The following is a 22,646-nucleotide window of genomic DNA, read 5'->3' as shown; positions in this document are numbered from 1 at the left end:
TGGTTTTGTTTGCTATGGCCCGTTCAATGCACTTGTGTATGTGCTCATACAGTGCATTGGTGTATGATTCAGTCATGCACCTATTATACATTTGCATGGGTGTCGTGAAGTTAGCCACCTCTGTTTATAGAAGTCCAAAACTGGCTTTGGAGAAGTTTTTTACAGTGGTTTCCTTTAGGAGGGAAATCTTTAACCTACAAACACATACACTTTGACATTTGCCAGGACTGAGATTAGAAACCCTACCTAACTAGTTATTTGTACTACAGTGTTACACAATTACGGCACAGGCCACAGAGTTTATGGTGCTTACTTGATGCATTCACACTGCGTATGACTCTGTTTTGTACTTTGAAGTGGAGATATTACAGAAAATATGCAGTTTTTGTGAGTTAACCATAAGCAGCACTGAGGAACAAATCATTTGTGGGTAGTAATTGCCTTTTAGCTGAATAGCTTTGTGAAGCAGCAGTTGTGAAGGCCAATAGGATGTGCTGAGATTGCACAGTATGGCATATGTAACCCAGAGATGTTGAACCCTTTTTCCATTTTATAGGGAATTAAGTCCCATCTAGAAGAATGTATATGATTCTTGGGATCATGCAGATTAGAATGGCAAAAAAAGCATGTAAATACAACTTACCCAAAAGCTGAAGAATTTGTAGGAGTTGGAGCAGGAGTGGAGGCTTGAAAAACTGGGCATATGTGCATTACAAGAGAGAAAAGAAAAGGAATCTCTGATTTAGAAACATTGGACTGTTTGTGGACAAATGAGGTGATGACAAAGGTAAAGCTGAAAAGGAAGGAGAGAGGAGTGAGAGGGACACTTGAATGGCAACAGACAGATTGCATAAATATCCTAATTTTGTTGTCACACAACCTTAGGGAAGAGAAAGCACTATGTAAGGCAGTTTTGCAGTAAGCAAACAAATCAGGGTTTTAAAACAGTCTGGACTTTTCAGGTATCTGTAAGAGAGAGACACATTTGTTGAGACTGTTTTTGTCAGATGGTAGACTTCTCAGGATATTTTGTCAGATGGTAGACTTCTCAGGATAATCAACTGTAAAGTACAAAGTTTGTGTATGGTCAGATTGTCTTGCACTGTAAGGTACAAAGTTTGTGTATGGTCAGATTGTCTTGCACTGTAAGGTACAAAGTTTGTGTATGGTCAGATTGTCTTGCAGCCTTCCACTCACAGAAGCTGCATTCTTTGTACTTGTACTTTGGAGACTATAGCTTGCATCAGTGGGAGGCTGCAGCATGATATTTTGTAGTTAAGTGGAACAGTTACAGTTGTCAGACGTTGGTCTTTGTACACGTGACTTCTTTGTGAAATAGGTGTACATTTCTCTTGATTCATTTCTTGGCCAGACGTGTTCAAATAACGAATCCTTCTTCAGTCTGGGGTTCCTTTATATTTTTCCTGTTACTTCTAAACCAGTAAATATAAATCAAACTGTATATATACTTTTGTTTTTCTGATAATTCGTTTTCCTTTGGATTTGCAAAAAAAAAAAAATGTTTCTTTTAAAGTTAGTAGCTGGCAGTGGAAGCCCTGGTGGTTCTTCATCCGAGAATGGTTATACTGTGATAATCTTCCAGCTGATTGACATCTGGCAGTGAACATGACTTCACTGGTAAAAATTACGTTGTGGCTACACAAAAATGTTACCACTGGGAAAAAAATCTTCACAGGTGTATGCAGAAAAAGAGCCTTTATCTTTCCTTTCTTCAAGGTGTTCTTACATAGTTACATCTTCGCAAAAATAGTCCTTATTTCTCCTTTCTTCATGGTGTTATTATCAAGATACCTCTGGTCAGTTTATTAGTGAATTAGAGTCTAGCGTACTCTCTTTTCTGTTTATAAACAAGACTGAAAACAACTGTTCTGCAATGAAGCATTGGGTGCATTTCAGCTTTGTTTGTTCAATGATGTTGTCCAATATCTTGTGAACCTTTGAGCGTTATTTTTCTGTTGATGTCCCATATCTGAAATCCTTCTCCAGGTTGACATAGGAATTTTCGATTCATGGATTTATATAAAATTGTGCTTCCGGCTAAACCGCTACCTTTTTCATCCCATGTGAGTTAAGTAGAAGCATGAGCTGGATATTACCCTGTTCAAACGGCAGAAGGAGTGGAAAGTATCCATCTGCTAAACGTTTTTATGTACTCCATCTAACCTAACAGAAAGTATCCAAGTTGTAGATCCTTATGAAGGAGATGTCTCCATCAAAATTAGGGGTCAGAAAAGCTTGTGTTCATGTTCTGTGGCAAACTACAAAACTGCCTTTGCATAAGTTCATAGGTTATTACTAGACATTTAATCTCGATGGATCATTTGTATTGTAGCCCATGCAATATCCGCTGCGTGTTGCCCCTTTTCATACAGGATTGTGGGTTGAGTCATGGAGTGTATTGGCAGTTACCCATTCGGGTTGTGTTTGAATATGGTTAGGGAGCTACTTTGTTTAATATGGAGTAGGAGACTATTCCAGAAGAGAGGAAATATATGGGAATTGTATCTATTCTGCCAGCAAGTTTTGTTCATGTTGCAGTAAACACTGAGTCATCTATAGCAGGTATTTGTGGTGTTACATGTTTTGTATATGTTATAAGGTCATGCAAGATAGGGTCATTTGAAGCTATGTGGGCTAGGTAGAGGCAACCCCACAGGAGTTTGTATGATATGGAAAAGTAATAGTAAAGGTCTTTTAAGTTGAATCATTTTTTAGGCAGCGGCATGCAAATGCAAGCATTATATTCTGTTATAGGCCTAACAAAGGAAGAGTCGACAGGGATAATAACATCATTGGTTCTAAACGAGATAACTTTGGTAATCAGCTATAGGAATATTTTGATGACCATAGAAATATGCTGGTTGAAGGAGAGCACAATTTCTGTAAAGTTCCTGGTCCTTAATAATCCTATCTACTTTTTTTTTTGGGGGGGGGGCATCAATGTGGTAGGTGTTTGGGTGTTTGTTTTTTTACTAAGGACATAATGCACTTCTTAGCACTTAGTCTTAGACGATGGTCCTGGTACCATTTGTTTAAATTTGTTAAACCATTTTTGTGGGATCTGGATATCCTAGTGTGAGTTGATGATAGCTCTAAGTTTGCGATGACATCAGACTTGGAGACCCTTGACAAGTCTAGGCAGAATTCAACCTTCTCTGAAGGATTCTTATTTTACTGCAATAAAGAATCCAGTAATAAAATGACTCATAGCTGGTTGCAGTCATTTTAATAGTGGACAGAAACTTAATAACTTGAAAAGTATCACTTCTCATCAGTTTTTGATTCATGCTAACTGCTGAAGGAACATTACCAAATAAAAGTCTTCATGTCTCACAAAGGAAAGCAGCTCTGTTTTTTAAAAGGGTACCCACATTCCTGTCATCTGCAACACCTTGTGAGGTGTATCATAGTGTGTGAAAAAAGTGACTTGACATATTGTCTGAATCATATTTTAAGGCATAAGTTCATAATAGCGTATGCTCTGTTGCTTCATGGTACTTTTGGATCCACTGCATTATTGATACTGTGTTTCAGATTTTCAGCTTTTATGTATTATGGCTTCTGTCCATTTGTCTGACTTGAAGTATATTTCATTGTGGAAAAGTTGAGAAGTATTGGGCACCCTTTCATAAGATATAGATGAGTTTCCCAGATGATCCTGTAGGACAAATCTTTGCTTTTATTGTAAGAACTATATTTATTTTGTTGTTCTTTTTTCTTCTGACTTTCTCTTTTTGTCTGGGCGGGGGCATCCTCCAGCTTGGGCAGCTTTTTGCTTCTGCAGAGATTGGTTCATTTTTCTTACTACTTGCCAGTGGGAATGCTAAGTGTCAGTAGTCGTGTGAAGCATTTTTATTTAGTATTGTTGTCCTGTAGCTGCTTTTGTGGTATGCTTATTTCATTATTTGTTCTATGATTTTTTTCCCAGCAACAACATTCATACTGTGGCTGTTTTCCTTAATTGTTGGCTGTTTTTTGTAATATAATAAATTCTTTAGTCGAATATTTTATAAAAGCTTTAATGCCTGATTGTATTTTTGTGGTGTAAGTTATGTGTTATGTTATCAGTGATTACACACAAGCATGTAGGCGTACATTCATATGAAATGCATTAATGCAAAGTAGTGCCCCAATGGACTTGATTCCCCCAACATCTGGGAAGGCCATGTTGCAGAGGTCATTGCTACCTTTCATTGTTCGTGGGCTGGAACACAAAGCATATTAAGCGTTTGTAAAGCAGCGTATCACCTCCCATGCCTTAATCCAGTTTTCATCGTCTAGCCGCCAAACCAGCAAAATGCAAATATATGTTGTTGAAGCATTTGTTGAGTACCTGATGTATAGCACTCATGCGTAATAATAATGCTTAGTTAACAGGAGCAGGGAAGTTCTCTGATTGTTGTAGTATTTGGTGGGAGGATATATAAGGAGCAAAACTGTAAAGACATTTGGGACAATAAGTAGCTTGTTTTATCCAACAGATTACAGCAGCTCTAGTCATGCAAATGGAAGTCAGAAATGATAAACCTAAACTTAATGAATAGTTGGAATGTATTTTATGCAAAAATTAATGATATCTATACCAAATGGGGTTTCATATTTGGCCAGAAATCACAAAGCTTTTATTTAAGGAAAAATCATTGTTAGTTTAACTGCAGAAAGTACATTCCCACTTGAACAAAATAAAATGAGATATCTCAAATTTGAACTACCAGGAGGAAAAAAAATCAGAAAAGCCAAGACTGCCTGTAGGCTAATTTCATACCTGAAAATAAAAAGGCATTTTTCAAACAAGTTAGATTGTAACTAAATAATGCTTCCCTCAAAACAAACTTAAAACATAATGAAAAGCATTGTAACTGGCAGTCATATTAGAAATTTTTGTTAATTTCTTTAACGTCAACTGTGAATCAACCTTAAGCACCCCATACTGCTGTTGGCATTCAGGCACATCAATGTCTCCAGTTGTAACTGAAGAGGATGTTTGGAAGGCTTTGTGTAAGTTGAAACATGAGGTAGCCGCAGACCCCAATGAAATCAGTTTTCACCCTGAATAATATTCAGGGGAGATAGACCTTTGTTTCACCCATCTATCCCAATAAAATTTATTTATTAGTGACCCTAAAATCTGAAGATAAAAGCAGAGATAGTAAGATAACTACCAACTTTACACCAGTATGTTTAGTACATAATACTGGAAAACATTTTGAGAGAACATAATTGGGACCTCCCCGTTTTCAATAAATGTGGACAATGCCACAAGATTTTTGTTCAGGTAATAACAATGCAGTTTTTTACAACATAGCAAATTGGCACAGGGCTTGCATGCTATGTATTATGCTTGAAACTAGCTGTTGTATTTGAGTCTTTGGCTCATTTCCCATTTTTAAGAACATTACTGGACTGCAATACTGATTGCTTTATTGGTAGAAGGATTGATGAATGGTTGCATAAGCTAGTCTTACTGTGTAAGAAGTAATGAAATAGTTTCAAGTGAAAAGTCAGTTAACAAGGAGGAGGATTCTGTCAGCTATCAGCTTTTGACCCCTTCGTGTTTAATATTTGAGTGTCTGGAATTGATCAGTCTGGTCTTCTGAACCAGAAAGCTTCCTGATGCTGCACAGCTTGGAGTAGTTCTGACAGGACCAGGTAATCACAGAATCTTAACATTTCTGGAGAGGCCTTTTGTTTGGGATAAGTTAGTTAACATAAACCAGTGCAGTGTTTTGCACTTTGGCACACAGAACAGAAAGAACTAATATTTCATAGATAATATCTTAATAAACAACACCAACCTTGTCAAGGATCTTGGGCATATGTTGGATAACAAGCTTTCATGTTTACAACAAAACTGCCCTACAAAGAGCACAAGGATACACTTTTAGCATTTTCATTCTTTTAATGAAAGACTTCATCAGTTTAACCAATAATTGATAATTTGATGTCATTATTTTGTACCAGATAGTGTTTTATTGTTTGTTTTTCACACCTTTTATTGGAGTACATTGTGTGTTTTTCTTTTTTGGATTTTTGAAGTGTTAGGTGTCTTCAAAAGAAGTGAGTGAAACAATTAAATTATTGTATAATTCTGCTTCTAACAGTTATAGTATAATGAGAGCATTGATGCATTACCTTGTCAGATACAGTTTTAAGGAATCACATGTACAAACAGACATGTATGGAAAGCAAATTAAAATGACACTGCTGGGAAATGCGTCAGATTACAGATTCAGTCTATATTATTGGTCCATAGGGTGTAACATCTGAGCTGGTTAACCATGTGACATCACAGCAGAACACACATGGCTTGTAATGTAGATCATGTGTTTTAAATTACCAAAACATAGAACCAAACTCTGGATAGATACGCATCATTTGATCTAGACATTTTGCATGTTCCACCTAACCAAATAACCATGTTTTTATATACTTCTCTGGCATTGTTTTATTTTGGTCCTATGCGTTCTTGAAACATCTATTTTAACATTTGTTTCATGAACTTCCTGTCAAGATCAGTTTATTATTTGCACATTATGCATGTTTTTATCCTTATTACTTGTATATCATTTATATTGATTACAATTTTTCCCCAGGACATTCACTATGAATGGGGCTATACCCTGCTGGGACTTGCTGTTCAGTTTAAACTAACTAAATATTTACAAATCTCTATTCTCCTCCTGTGGCACTTAATGGAACTCTGTAGAGAAAGCAGTTATTCTGGAGTTTACAGTAGACTCTTTCCCTAACTGTGTCACTAACTATAAGGCATTTCAAGATCCCAATAAAGCAACTCTATTACCCAAAAACTGTAATTTAAAATTGCCTCGTAGTGGTTGGCTCAGCATGTGAAAACATGTACTGTATTGTAGTATTTTGTCATAACTGCGTCCTGTACAATTCATTTAGGTACATGACAAAGAAAATTACTCAAGGGAGATTCTGGCAAGACATTGTGCACCCCATTGTTCATGTGCTGAGAACATCACAACAGTTTTCTATGCACTGTTTTATAGTATTAGACAAAATTTATTTTGACCTCTTCAGAACTGGACTGTTTTTACTGCACTGTATCAGCTTGCTAACCACTTTCAGCACAAGATTTATCTTTTGCCTTCCCCATGTGTGGAGTTTGACATAATAACGCACTCTAATTAATAATAACTAAAAATGCTTAACATATTGGTGGATGAGTTAGTGCTGTAAGTATAGTCCATAAAGCATATTGTGTAATGTAATTCAGGTACAGTGACCTAATGTTTTCTTATATACTCCAAGTTATCAAGACATTTGATGGAAGATGTCTTCAGCATGACTGTTATACAGAAATCAGCAGGAAGCAATAGCACATGCTGCTTTGAGACCGTAGGTTACAGTTTCTTTGAAAATAGTATCCTTAATTGGGAGAGATGCATCTGTCTGAATGTAAGCCCTCCCTGAAAAGCAATGCCTGAAGTATTGGATCCTAGAATGTTTTTTCATGGTATCATCTCTGCTATGAAACCGCAGTTGTCCAAGCCATGTTTTGTTTTCCCTTTCCCCAATGTTAATGTGAAGGTGGATTTTATGTATTTAAGTTGGGGGGGCACAGCTCTAGACATGGGAGGTGCAGAGGGCTGTTCCCCAAATGCAAAAAAGAATGCTTTACTGAGTTTCTCTAAACTTCCAAGGGGTGTGCATTCAGGGAAAATGCATCAGATGGTATACATGCAAGAGTCTGAACTTTGAGAATTCATGGTGGATCCTTAATATCTTAGTTGCTCCAGCTCACAATGTAAACAATAGTCAGAACAACTGAAGTAAACCATTATTCTTATTATTTGGTGGTTTAATTTATGCTGGCCTCTCCTGCATTGCTGCTGTGGCCAATCTGAATTGGAATTTTTGTAAAGGAAGATAAATTTGTTTATCACAGCTGGCTGTCTACCTTTGTATTATATCACGTGTCAATACAATAACTGATCCCATTGCAGTGCTTTGGGTTATTTTTTCCAGAGCTCAGATTTATAATGGCCTTACTGTGACTGATACTGTATTCAAAAGCATTTGTTGGAAAATGCTGCTTTCTCTTCCTTCTGCCAAGTCTTGAAATATAATACTAATAGAGAACTTGGTCAGAAAAGATTAAGGCTTAAAATCATGGAGGCCCATGGCTCATATGGTTAGAACACTAATATGGCATCCTTGATGTCTCACCTCCATACCCAAAAGAGCACATAATTTGTGTTGTCCAGAGTTTGGGATATGAAAATTTAGAAACTTGATTAGTCATCCATGCTGTCAAATGCCACCTTAAAACTGCCGTATCAAACTAAACATTGAAATAGCCTACCAGTTGCATCCTTTTCATTTTCTTCAGTTTTAAAGTAGTAGTCTGAACTTTGTGCCTGTCTTTCTACCTTTCACATGTCACTATGGTTACCCAAGCACCACTCTTTAAGAATAGAAAGCCCAGCTGGGTATGTACTGCCATCTGTCTATGAAAGCACATCTTAGCATCTTACATACCATTTGCCCTTCGCCAGTTAAATGGGGAAGAGACATCAAAACACTGGTCTGAATTAATGTTGTAATAATCTCATGCCCAGTTATCTTTACCAGCCAGCCAGTAATTTGTTGCTAATCTTTTTTTTTTTCTGGGTGCATTTCATCAGCTTTTTCTTGTTTATGAAGTTTTTTTTTTTTTTTTTTTTTTATTAGGATGTTTGATTGTGGTTTTACAGTTAGTTTATAGTAGATTGAGACTGGAGTTGTGCACTGCTCTTGGTTTTTGTTGATATTCTCCCATTTGAAGTGCTGCTCAAGGAAAGGGGTGTAGGTAGACTGTAGAACTGTGGAACGCAGGTATTAACATATTCTGTAGTAAGTAATATTAGGGATGGACAGGCAGAAGACAGATAGTGTGGACATTTCATGAATTAAATGTGATCTTAGGAATGTGGTATTAGTTTATACCTTTTAGAAAGACTTTTCTTTCTCAGATGTAGTGTGAGGGCAGGAGGCTAACAAAAGTTTATATAAAATACGGGCACTCTTTACAAGTCTAGCACTGCCAGTTGTCTTACTTTATTTATGAAAGAAAAGTAAAAGTAAATGTATCATTTGCCTAAAATGTATTGTATAAGGCACTAGCATAACATTCTACTGGGTTTTGAAATTCTACTACAGTTGAAATGTTCCTGTTTTGTTATTGCATATTTGTACTACTGTTCTAAAACTGTTTCTCTCTTTTATAACAAAGCCTGAGAATTTGCTTTTAGCTAGCAAATCCAAGGGTGCTGCTGTGAAACTAGCTGACTTCGGACTAGCTATAGAGGTCCAAGGAGACCAACAAGCCTGGTTTGGTAAGTAAAAATTTAATAGCATTGTTTTTCCTGTTTTCCTGTTTGTTTTGCACATGTACTAGGAAAGAGTCACGTTAAGCAGAGAATGTTGTGACTACCAGGAAAATATTATCGTAATATTTCCTTTACATTGTGCTACTTTATATCTTACTAGGGAGCATAAGATATCATGGAACCGTAGCCTTCTGTGATAGTCACAGATGTGAACTCTTGGTTCACCTAGGTATTTCCAGTGTTTTTGTGTTTGTGTTAACAGTTGTAATATAGTAGAGGTTTTAGTCACCTTGGTATTGGTGATTATGTTAGCAGCATATATTCAGATGTAAGTAATGCAGGCTTTACCCACAGCTGGTGTGGTTTGTTCATGAAGTCCAAACCTTTGATCAAACAAAACCAGGCATTGATAAACCTGCATTACTATCACACAAACATGTTGCATTGCTGTTATAAAATGACATTGTTTACAAAGTTTATATTTTTTTAAGTATGGTAGAAATTAAGTACTTTTTGTCTCTTTTTGCTAATGGTAGTCTGAGGGAAGGCTTAGCAACACAGCGTGCTTGAGTATACATGTGTAAGTTGCAATACTTGCTCATTTCATTATATTGCTTTAATTCAGTAACCGATGCATTGTGAGAACTGTGGTCCATATACTTAGTTTCGGAAAGATGCTTAACAGTGTTGCCTTTTTTTCCCTAAATTCATGGCATAATTTCAGCACTGTATGTACTACAATGGAATTATGTATAATTTAAAAATCAGAGCAAATTAAAAACAGCTAAATGTAGGTAGTGTAAGCAGTTGATATGAATGACTAAATGTCTGCTTCTCGTTTATTTATTTTCTCCTTGGTCCACTCAGTGAAGGTTTTGGTGGGTCAGGCCCTTATAATATGCATCCATAAATCTGTTATGTGTAGCAGTGGTAGAATCTTTACGTAGATAGTAAGTGCATTATCATTTATGCAAGAAGGGTGAATTTTCACCAATTAGAACACAGTGAAAAGCTGTAAACGTAAAAATGAAATCAATGTAGGTCTTATCATTGATTGCAAAACATATGTATAGCAAACTGGTGCTGTATGCAAAGTGCCATTATTCAGTCAATAGTCTTATAAATCCATGTGGAGACTTTTAGCTGCCATACATGCATGCTGCAAGGACCCTATTAAGGAGCATTTAGCCCAAGAAGTGGTGACCATTGTGGTTGAAATGCTTTCAGGTTTAATAGAACAAGATGTGCGTACATTTTTCCTCCCTCTTATTTAGCACAGCATAAGCAGATAAGCAGTAGCTTGCCTTGGAACAGCATGATCTCTCTCCTTTCCTAAAGCCATAGTGGAAGAAGAACCAGAGAGGCTTTATGACTGTCTGCCCAGGACTCTGCATCCTGAGGTGGTTGATCTTTCTACACAAATTATTATGCTGGAAGTTCATTGATTTTAGAGTGATGGAATATGGTGCTGATTTTAACAGTGAAGGAAGCTCTGGGTTGTATGATGGCCATTCCATTGTGTAAAAACACCAAGAAAGTTATGAGTAGAGAATATACAGATAGCAACCAATAAAGTGATCTTGGGAATTAACCATTACAGGATCAAAGAGGTGCTTAGCCATAGACTGTAGGACCAGTGACACATTCCCTGTGGCATGAATTTGGGGCTTCCTTATAATTTGCACTCTTCTACCCTGTGGTAGTAGGGAATGTCTGGGTGCATACCTGGAGGTGAACTTTCTAGATTGCCAGCAGCTTTCCTTGTGGGCTGCTGCTTGTAGCAACAGTGTGGCTGATGAATGCAGGTACAGTTTTCTTCCCCTTTATATCTTTATGCAGTTTTCTACTGTGCCTTGTCTGACTGAATGAGTACGTTTGGTCATTTGTGTAAATGCAATTACTGTATGGTTTAGTTTACACAATGCTGATACATAGTTTGGAATTGCAGGTGACTATACGTTTAGACATGGTTCCTTTGACGTACTGCATCTGTCCATATAAGATGACATCAGAACATAGAACCTTCTCTCCCTTTTTTGAGTTGTTCTTCACCTGAGAATTTGTTGTTGGCCTTTGGAAGAAGTGAGATTCTTGCGTGTGTGTTGATGTGTGAAACAAATTGCTGTAGTGAATGGTATCCTGCTGAAGGAAGTGCATGTGAAATAATGCACCTATATAGTGTTTCACTGCTATATTGAAGCTGTAGTACTGTTACTATTAACCTATTGTAAACCATGTAATAATTACACACTATTTCCTAACTAGTGCACTCATACTATTTGTTCACCGTTTGCTGTCAACAATTTTATGGTGCTTTTCTCCCAGGACCTCCTCTGAAAAGGTGTCTACCCAGTCAAACCTCCCTGGTAAGCAAATGTGAATGAATAAATAAATAAATAAATAAATAAATAAATAAATAAATGTCCTTGGGAACAAATCTGTTTTTGGAGCAAGGAGTCCAACCGAACAAAATGCTTGTGACTATTCTAGCATCTTTATTTTGTAAGCAGATGACACCAAATTGATCTCCAACAGCCTATATGGGGATAATCTACGGCATTTACAAGCCTAGCCTATAGTTTTTAGGGTTTACGCCACCCCCTTTAGTATGGGGATATATCATCATCCCATCCCCATTGGTCTTGGTCAAGATTTCAAGGCCAAGGCCAGCCTGGTGCTCTGCCATCATGGATTTTATTCCACAGCATAGGAGTCTTTGGTGATGAATCTATCCCTCTCCTCCAGCTATTAATAATAATAGCTCTTGTCGAGGTTCCGCCTTTGTGGCTCTGGATCTCTATTTTTTGAGGTGATTGATATTTCATCAAATCATGTTTGACATGGGCTTGTTATGTTAGGCAAAGGTCACCTCTGAGCAGAGCATGGTAGCCGAATAGAGCTGGAGTTCTTTCAGTCGGGCAGCATAGGACAGATGTTTGGAGGGAGACTATGACCTCCCTTGATTGAGATGATGAGAATCCCTTCATGATAAGGTGGGCAATGTAGAAGGTCTTCCTAACTACTTTAGCTACATGGGTGTCGAATGACAGACCAGTCCTGGTAGAGGAGAGTGAGTGATTTCCTGTGTTAGCCAGTGACAGTGCTACTTTTTGAAAGTTTGCCAGTTGTTCAGAAGTCTGGAAAATCAAATGAGCTGTGGTGGTAGCTCTGGCAGGTTGGTCTAAAGGGGTGAAGCCCTGACTGTGACCCCAATGGCTCATGTCCAGTTAGAGGCACAGATGTTGGAGGGAAGGAGAGGGGGTGAGTTTGAGCTTGAGCACCCACAAACTGTGATATAGAGATCTTTTCACTGAGCCAGTTTTCCATGCAGGTGTAGAAATGAAAGTCCTGAATGAACAATGGAGGCAGTAAGCAGGTAATGCAGTTTTTGTATTCTCTATTTTGCCTTTGAGAGCATGTGCAGTGTCAACCAGTGTAAACACACTGCTAAGCCTTCTGTCCCATTTGCAGCTTAAGAGCAGCCACAATTAGAGTGGGGTGCATGAAAGTACACTGAGGATGCTGTTGTAATCATCTTTTCCAGAGATTGCTTGATCCCAGGACTGGCTTAGACAGAGCCTGGTCCACCTGGGAGGATGTTTACAGGGTCAGGTAAAACAGTAACTAAGAGACTGTGAAGGATAACACCAACATTCTTCTCCCTTGTTCTTGATTCAGCAGTTTTAAAGAGAAGACAGGGAAGTAACAGGTCTGTTTGTTGAGGACTTCAAAATCATGAATCACTATCCAAAAGAGGGAGTGTCAGGAGGAAAGGTGTTACTATTGTCTTCATTTCTGTATGTTTTTATTCTATACCTGTCTACTGTTAGGCCTTTCACAATGTGTTCTGCTGTACTGGGAATCCCTATCACAGAGGTGCAAGACCACTAGAGGGTCCATTATCCAGGCATCCATGGAGGTGTTTTGCGCCTTTGCTGGAATCCTGACAAAAAGGCATTTCTGCTAAGGCCCTAACCCCCACCCCGTGGGTGACAGTATCGCCTGTTTCACTGTGGGTCATCTTATGCCCTTCCCATGATTTTGCATTCTTCCATATAAAAGCTGTAAGAGCTTCTGTCACCACTTTGGGATTGCCTAGCCCACATCACCAGTCTTTGCTATTTTGGTGCATTGAAAGTTGCCCCTTTCATGGTGGAAGTCAACTGACTAGAACTACTGCTTTCACCACCCAGGATAGGAAACCAGCACCAGCTGCTCTTTCCTATCTTTCCCCACCTGTCTCTTCCTGTGTCTGAGCAACTAGTAAAACTTAGGTAATTTGGGTTGTAGTCAGGGCTTTAGCCTTTTATACCACAGAACCAGGTTCATCTCACTTATTCCTATCTGGTTCAATAGCAGAGACTTCAGTATCCCCTGCTCTGGAGAAGTGTGAAGAAAAGGGAGATGGTTCTTTACTGCTAGCAGCAGCAATGGGTGGTCCAAGCTCCTTGATGCACAAGATTATGAATCAGATGGCAGGTAGGCACTGGTTACTTGACACTGGGTCCCTAGCACCCATGGTGTTGCATATCTGCGAGCTGTGAGTCAGCATGAGAGGCTTTCTTGAGACCTTTCACAACAATCAAACTGTACTCCCTATGGTTGTGCTCCCACATCCAAAATGACAAATCTGTCCACTTTAGAATATCCATATGTAATAATATGCTCAGTCCCACAAGAGGCTCCTGTACTGTTGTTGGCAAGTCTTTTTTGTTCCTGTTGTGAGTTCAGAGAAGAGCAGACACCTGGGTCTTCTCTGGGGACTGAAGAGCTGACTGTACAGGAGATGGCCAGGCATGCTCAAGCTCTGGATGCTGGATTGTGTGATAGTTGATAATCATGTACCATTATACCAGCAGGGCAGTTGCTGGGGGCACATCTGCAGGTTGGTTGCATGGGGGCACATCTGCTGATCTCATCATCATCGACCGATGACTGACTTACACTTAATCTTCAACTAGTATAATGAGATTAGATGGCAAAGGAGGAGCTAGAAACTGTATCTTGGTGATGAATGTAGTAAGGTGAGACTTGGCCAGTGCCAGGCAGTTTTGATCCCTTATCTTCTCCCCTCCCTACCAGTACTGGCCCAGAATCCCAAGAAAGACTTTTATGCCAGTCTGTGTGCTGGCCACCCTCCACAGCTGGCATCTGTGCTGTCACATTGACCTAAAGCTGCTTATGTATTCTCTTGTTGGCTGGATTGAATCTAGTTTTTCATGTTGTATGCCTCCTTGGGCAGGACAAATAATGCTTTTTGGATCCTTGCGTTTGAACGGGTAATTGCAATGTCAAATAGAACACATGTACTTGTCACTGCACTATATTAGGCATTAAACTGAACTCTGTTAGTGGCAGAAAAGAGCTGTTAATTACAGGGACCAAATATGCCCTCCTAACCCAGTACATGGCATTGTGACAAGCTTTGGCAGGAAGTATGCATATGCCTGAGCAACGGAAATGAAGAAATTTTAGATTGTTTCAAGCTCGAGATATCAAAAGAAGAAATCTCAACATTTTGCAACAGCAGAGGGCCTTCTAGAGTCAGATCATGCTTGAGTGACTGATTTACACTGATTTCTGCACATTCACATAAGTAGAGGAGATCCTGCTTCTTCAGACTGTGACAACCCCTTCACCTTCAGGATAGCTTCCGCTCTTCATACTTGCAACCAAACTGAGCTGTTTCTGCCCATATGTTAAGAGTACATTATGCTTGTAGCCCAGGAATCCTTCAGACACAGGCTTTACATATGGTGGCTGTGTGATGTAAACATAACACACTCTCACACAAACATAAATGTGTGTGAGCGTGAGTGTGTGTGTGGATGTATGTGTGCGTGTGTATATATATTTATATATGAAGAGAGAGAGAGAGAGAAAGGTTTATAGATTGTTACTAGGCTAATTATGACTAGGGGCCCTTACAAGCCTAGCTGTGCATTCAAAACTGGTTGGGTCCCGAGTATCATGGGCATATATATGAGGGGGCGTGTTAGTGGCGAGGTAGTTAAGGATTTATGGGGAGGGGTATTATGATAATACTTTTCTTATTGATTGCTTCTGTCCTTAAGGGGTATGGGGTCCAGCCTGGGAGTAAATTTATGATTTCTCATTCAGTTGTCAAGCTTTCATTTGAGTAGGGTCATGGGTGAACTCTGTTTTACATACATGGGAAGCCTACTCAATAGTGTGGGGATTCTTTGAGACATGCACATCTCTCTCTCTCCAGTGTGATCTGTTTATGTCACCAGAGAAGTTTAGATCCCTGTATTTAGTATTTCTGGTGCTGTGCATTTTACACATGTGCAACAGATGTATCAGGGCTGGGTCTGAGGAAGACCTGTAACCTAGGCAAAGATCACCTCTCAGCAGCCTGTAGGAGACTGAATGCAGAGACAGAGCTTTTAGGCTATCAGCATAGGGCAGGGTATTCATGCCCTGAATTCTCATGGTGAGAAACCTTTTTGGGCATTCCAGCTATTGCAAGTGTCTGGTTAGATACGTGCCAAAGGGAGCATTGTATTCAGTGATAGGTCTGATAAGGGCATAGTAGAGTGATACTATAACTTCCTTGGATCTGGATGCCATATCCTTACCTATAAGTTGGGTGATATAGAATGATTTTGTTATCTTAAGTACGTGTTGGTCAAAGGACAGATTGCTGTTTAGATATGTTTTCAGATCCTTGACTTCTGGGTTGACTCTTAGGGGCATTTTATGAACGAAGTAATAACTTCAGTTGACAGTTTTGCAAAGGGAATTATAATGATTTTTTTTGGCATTGAGTTTTGGGTCATGGCTTTGGCACTAGTCATTTGTCTATGTTAAGCCTACTCGCAAGATGTTGGTGTCTGGGGTGGCGTAATCTATAATACCTCCCAATTTACAGTCATCTGCAAACTTGGTAAACCAGAGACCTTGAACATTAGCATTGATTTACATGAAGTAGATGCCAAACAGGAGTGGGCCCGGCACAGAGCCCTAGACTACTCCACTGGTGACCGGTTTCTTTGTGGAGGTGGTCTCGCTGATCCTGATTTCTTGGGTCCTGTCTGTGAGCCAGCTGGCAATCCACAGAGTTATGTAAGGATTTACGACTAGCTCATAGAGTTTGTCAACATGTCTGAGTGGGGTATTATATAGAATACCTTAGCCAGGTCAAGGTATGCAGTATGCACTGCTTTACCCTTGTCCATTGCCTTAGTGACCCTCTTAAAGAAGTCTATCAATTAAGTAGGCATGACCTTCCCTTAAAGCCAAATTGAGATGGGCCCAGTATCTGTAGGTTGCCAGAATCCTTGTTTATCATTTCCGTGATATTTCATTCCATGGCTTTGCATGTTAGGCTTGCTAGACTGATAGATCTGTAGTTCCCTGGGTCAGTTGATGATCCATCCTTGTGGAAGGCAATGACTGTTCTAGTCCTCCATTCACTTGGGATGTAGATTGTCTCAAGGTTGTAGTTGGAGTGCCTCAAGTGATCCTGATAGGTCATGTTTTAGACTGTTCAGTAGGGATGTTGTCGGGACCAATGGAGGCAGTGTTCTTGGCTTTAGTGAGTGCTGCTACCACCTGGTCCCTGCTTGATAGCTGGGGGAAGTATGTCAGGGTATTTCACCTAGTGGGCAGGGGTGGGGTGAAGTTTGAGCTGAATTTATCAGCCAGTTAATTTTCTGTGTCACAGTTATCAATGAAGTTGGTACCATTCATCACCAGTTCAGAATGCTGATTTATGTTATTTCTAATGTTCTGGACATAGCTGAAGAAGGCATTGTGATTGTCCTTAGTCAGTGAGTCTATTCTGACTTTGTAGTTGGCCTTGTTTGACTTTAGACCTTTTAGTTTCTTGTGTAATTGTATAAGAGAGCAGAATAGCTCTTCCTGATTATGGCCATGTGTTTTGTTCTTTTATTATAAACCCTGTTTTGGTGGAGGATTCCACCAGTGGGATTTGTTTTTATTGTTTGTTTTGGTTTGATTTCTGGTACATATAGTATCCTTTGTGTAGCCAGTCACATGTTTGCATAGGGACTCTGAATAATTCTGTATATGTAGCTGTGGTGTCAGGATTAGTGGGAGCCTTGAAATTTGACAAACTGTCACTTAATAAAATGCAGTTTGCCTTTGAATAGCTCATATTACTAGTCTTGCTTTCCTGGATTTTCTGGACTCTTTTTTTACATTCTAATTATACAGCTTTTTGATTTAACCTCATTAATGATATAACCAGGGGGATGGTGCAACATTCTCCTATGTTGGTGAGTATCTGGTCCAATATGTTTGATCCTGTGGTTGGAGCATGCACTGTCTGTTCCAGAGTGTTTGTGTTAATAGGTTCATAGATTAATACTAGGCAAACTTCCCTTGTGGGCCATTGTAAACCTAGTCAGCTACCCCATGTGAGAATCAAACTGTGCACCTTGTGTTTGCCGGGTAAACACCTTAACCATTATGCCAACCTCGCAATAATAAAGTCCAGGAATCATTGTGCCTGTGAGTTTGAGGCAGTTTGTTTCCCAGTCAATACAACAGTAGTTAAAAGTCAGCCATAAACAGAGTGTTTGTCTTCATGCATTACTTTGGTGATGTTTTCAACAATTTCCACCAGGTTGAGTAAGCATGACCTGCCCTTAATGAATCCAAACGTAGGTCCAGTGTTTGGAGATTCTCTATGTCCTGATTAGTTCCATAACTCTTCCATGACTTTGCATGTGAGGCTGGTCAGATTTATTGGTCTGTAATTGCCTGGGTCTATGGAAAGTCCTCCCTTATGCAAGGGAATGACTGTAGCTGTTCTCCATCTGCTTGGTACAAAACGTGTATGTAGGCTGAGAGTGAGCAGTGTTAGGGGTGCAGCTAAATTGTTTTTCAAGCTATTTAAGATGCATCCAGAGATATTGTCAGGTGCCATCAATGCAGTATTTTTAGCTTTTGATGGCACTTTTAGGACTTGATCTTGTGTGATGGCTGAAGGTGAGACAGTTTCAGGTATATCTTGAGGGACAGACTGAGGGGAGAGAGGGGTAAAGTTTAGAGCTATGTTTATCAGTCAGAAGGTTTGCTATAACTTCAGTGTAGGTAATATTCGCAATCAGCTCAATGCTTTGCTGCATTGTACTGTTGAGAATAATACCACAACTAAAATTGCCTTGTGGTAGTCTGTGGGTTCAAGCACAACTAAAATTGCCTTGTGGTAGTCATTGGCTTGAGTAGCTACTTTAGCCTCAAACTTGGCTTTGGTGGATTTTATTAAGCTTCTGAGTTGTCTGTTTATTTCAGTAACAAGGGCTGCTTCATTCTGGGAATTACTCTTAATTTTGGACAAATTATTTTCCTTTTATTATAAAGCTTGTTGGTATTATCGTACCACCATGTGGGTTTTTTCCTTTAGCACATTAAGTGTTCCTGAATTTGTGCTGGCATTTCAGTTTAGGTTACAGTTTATTGTAATGAACTTTTTCATTAGATGTTCTTTCTTTTGTAACCCATCCTGAACCAGACACATTTCAAAAGAAGCACTGATACCAGGTATTAATTTCCATGCTAAACTTTCAAGTAAATGTGTTAATTCACTAGTGGTATCCTTAATTCTCAGTGCTCATTGGGTGCACAGCAGTTCTGGACAATAAAATCGAACAATTTTCCTTTGGCATCTAAATGGTAACAATGCAGTGACGGAGCTCCGTTCATGTATGCAAGATTACAAAACAAAATAGTCTGAAGTCTGCAAAAAAGGATTTTTCACTTCTGTCTTTGCAAGGGAAACATTTGTAAGTCATTTCTTAGGAAAAATGAAACTGGTTTCAAATAGAATATACAAACACAAATCAGCCTGTACTGCTTTACAGCGTGCATTGGTCTTCATTTGAAGTCGCGTCATGTATAAAGGCAAGCCAAAAATATACAGCATCACTTTTTGAGTGCATATGAGGAAGGAACGGGTCAAACCTCTGATGGCTGTATGAATTCCTTACTGTGAGACGTGACTGACAAGAGTATACTTTGTATCTAATGCAGTCGCAAGTGAAAATTCTTCTTTAAATGCAACTACATATATGTACATATTCATGTGTGTATGCTTTCCAATTTTTGCTGCATGCCTACTGTTCAGCTGTGCGGTCTTACTGAGTTCTCAGTATCAAGCTTTAATGGTAAAAAGGGATGGTCATTCTTTACTGTAAAACAGAACTGCCATTTATACCACTTGGCTATATCTGTTTTGAGACCTAACTATGCTGTCAGTAAAGGTTAGTGGGTAAGGAGCCAAGCAACAATTAAGCTGCAGCCTGCACTCCATGGGGTTTGATTCGTCCAGCATCCACTTGCATATTGTACATTTTTGAAAAAAGTCACTTAACTAAACCAAAGACAGTGAGTCACACTTGAAAGCAGTGCTGTGGTTATTGCCCTGTATGCAAAGAATGAAAAACATCTCTGGACTCTGAAGTCACATATGTGCAAGGGAGTCAAGGTAGCACATAACAGAAGGAAGTTAAACTTTTTTTCAGAAAGTGAAACAGAACTAAGACGTGTCAAGGTTTTAAAACCGGGAGGTCTTGATTTAATGAAATTTACTGCATACTTACATGCTAGGTGTATGTAAAACCAACATTCCCTCTTTGAGGAAAGGGCAGATCTTGACCTTTTATTCCAGATGACCTTAGAGTGTGTGCAGTAAAATTGCATAAATGCAAAACCATAGACAAGAGGAAATCTGTTGCAAATGATTCTGGCATTGCTCATGGCAGCCTATATAACCCTCCGTGTTTTAAATTTTCCAAAAGAAAATCATCTTGCTACTGGTTTCATCCTCCCTTGCTGTCATATTTTCCATTTATGTTACTGTAAAGAAGAAGGCTGTCTGTTACAGATACCTATCTTGCAAGTCTGGACTTTACTATGAACAATTTAAAATGTGTTATTTCTCTAGTAATATATGCATTAAGGTGGAAACAATCTTGCTAAAAACAACCAAAATGTTGCCCTCCTGTGAAACTCATTCGACTCATATTAATGATTTTGACATAAGCAGTTCTAGAATTACATCCTAAGAAGTCAGACAATATGAAGAAATACTACAAACATCAAAGGGCTGCAGTACAAGCATTCATAAAGCAAGCATTAAAACAATCGTTTTTCGGAACCCAAGCAAAAGATAAATACAAGCATACAATGAAAACCCCACTAACCACCACATGGAACTCCACTAAGACTTTTTCTGTAGACTTGAAAACCCTAAACATAATCAGTATAAATTAGGATATCATCATCATCATCAGCCCCCTTTTCCCATTTTTTTCTACATGGGGTCATGGTATTGTGTTAACTGTCACCATCTCTTTCGATTTAGTGCCACACTCCTACCCTCTTCAACACTAACTCATGCCTGACTGTCGCAGATCTTCTTTCACACAATCCATCCACCTCTTTGCTGGATGTCCTCACTTCCTCTTACCTTCTTCCGCTCTGTCCCAAATCTTCCTCACCAGATTGTCTTCTGCTTTTCTACACATGTGCCCAAACCACCGTAATCTGTTCTCTTTGATCTTTTCTACAATTGGAGCTACTTTAGCTTCTGCTCTTATGTCCTCATTTCTTCATCTGTCCCACAGTGTGCATCCTACCACCTTTCTCAGGCACTTCATTTCCATCACCTCTGGCTTATTCTAGCTGTACTGCCTTTACTGCCCAGGTTTCTGTACCATAAAGTAGGATATCTAGTCTGCTTAAAGTCAGTCAGACTAAAGATCAAGGTCGTAATAAGAACTTCAAATTTCACCTAATGCCAGACTCTAAAAATAATAAAAAGAAGCACTGATATTTCACTCATTTCTTGTATGGAAAAAGCATAAAGACATGACAAGAAGATTGGCAGTGTAAAGTGATGTCTGTTTTATTCAATTTGTGTTTGTGCAAAAAAACTGGAACACAACATACAATGCTCTTCTCTTTTATTGACTAATGATATTGCTTTTTTTTTGCACTTGTATTTTTCCTGTATGGCACATCTTTCATTAATGCAGAACTTAATTATGAACTGTCATCAACAAAATGTACAAACAAAAGAAGTAACTGAGGACAGTGCACATTTAACATGTTTTTAAAGCTGATATGCAAATGTGCCAAATGGTCTTAAACAATGGGTATATGAATCACTCTCATTATTATTAACAGAATAATTAAATAAGATGAAATGCTCAATAGCATTTTTTAATGTCAGACTGCACTAAGTTATACATTTACAATTTGTTGCCATGGAGACTCTTAAGATTAAGTTCATTTTCTTTATCTTGGTTTCAGTGGCACTCAAAACATTAAATTACATCAATAAATGTTTTCCAAACAAGACTATATTTTATTACAGTGTTTCAGAAAACAGCAGTGAGAAGGGAAGAAACCCATGAACTTGGACGCATTAAATAAATTCAACAATGTACTATTTCTTACAAACCTTGTGTTTAAAGCAAAAGAGTTAAAAAAGGCAGCACAGCCTGTGGAAGCAAAAGCCTACTAAGAGTAACCCAGTGAATTTGTGTACTTAAATGCTTGAAGTGTAGGGTTCCACTGTGGTTTGAAATTACCCTAGTGACAGAATTGAACCATCTTAAGTTACATTTCTTAGGATATGGGACACAGATACATATATATCTATATATATATCTATCTATATATATATATATATATATATATATATACACACACACACACACACACACACACACACACACACACACACACACACACGTGTGTGTGTGTGTAGGTGGGTACTAGGCTATCTGCCTGAAGGCATTTATGAGCCTAGCCAGAATGTGTTGGCTTTCTCCGCCCCCTTAGATTAGTTCCCTGTGCCTCTGTCCAGCAGAGCCACTGAAATGATCCCCGAGGTAAACTTTCTGTTTCCCATCCACTCGTCAAGGTTTCTTTTGAAGAGTGTTAGCGAGGATCTCTGCCTAATATAGATTGTGATCTTGTTCCAAAACATGGGAAGTCTCTGGGACAGGAATCTATTCCTCCTGCACGTCCTATTTATTGTTGTGGTGAGGTTTAGATCCCTAGAGCGTGTGGCTCGAGGGGTTAAGGTTTTCTTTAGGTGGAGCATGTCCATCAATTCTGGGTTGGACATGGCCTTGTATGTCAGGCAGAGATCACCTCTGAGTAGGCAGTATGCAACCGAGTACAACTGGAGTTTCTTCATTCCAGCTGCATAGGGCATCTGTTTGAGGCCATTGATCCTCTTGGTGAGGTACTTCTGTGGTCTTTCCAGCTGTTGCAGGTGTCTTGTAA

General features: G+C 39.0%; 1 protein-coding gene across 21 annotated transcripts in view; it reads left to right on the top strand.

The window, feature by feature from the left end:
* CAMK2D (calcium/calmodulin dependent protein kinase II delta) overlaps positions 1–22,646 on the top strand; it is a 1,797,486-nt gene that overhangs the window by 1,264,462 nt on the left and 510,378 nt on the right. For all 21 annotated transcript variants that reach the window (XM_044061588.1, XM_044061589.1, XM_044061587.1 and 18 more), the window contains exon 7: positions 9,263–9,365. In XM_044061588.1, coding sequence (XP_043917523.1) covers positions 9,263–9,365 — 103 coding nt within the window. The remainder of the gene's footprint in view (positions 1–9,262; positions 9,366–22,646) is intronic.

This window comes from Protopterus annectens, chromosome 2.part0 (assembly GCF_019279795.1).
Source record: "Protopterus annectens isolate FY-2018-M chromosome 2.part0, PAN1.0, whole genome shotgun sequence".
In the NCBI taxonomy this organism is placed as follows: Eukaryota; Metazoa; Chordata; order Ceratodontiformes; family Protopteridae; genus Protopterus; species Protopterus annectens.
The sequence above is the reverse complement of the archived record's forward strand: the minus strand, read 5'-3'. Positions and strand labels throughout refer to the sequence as shown.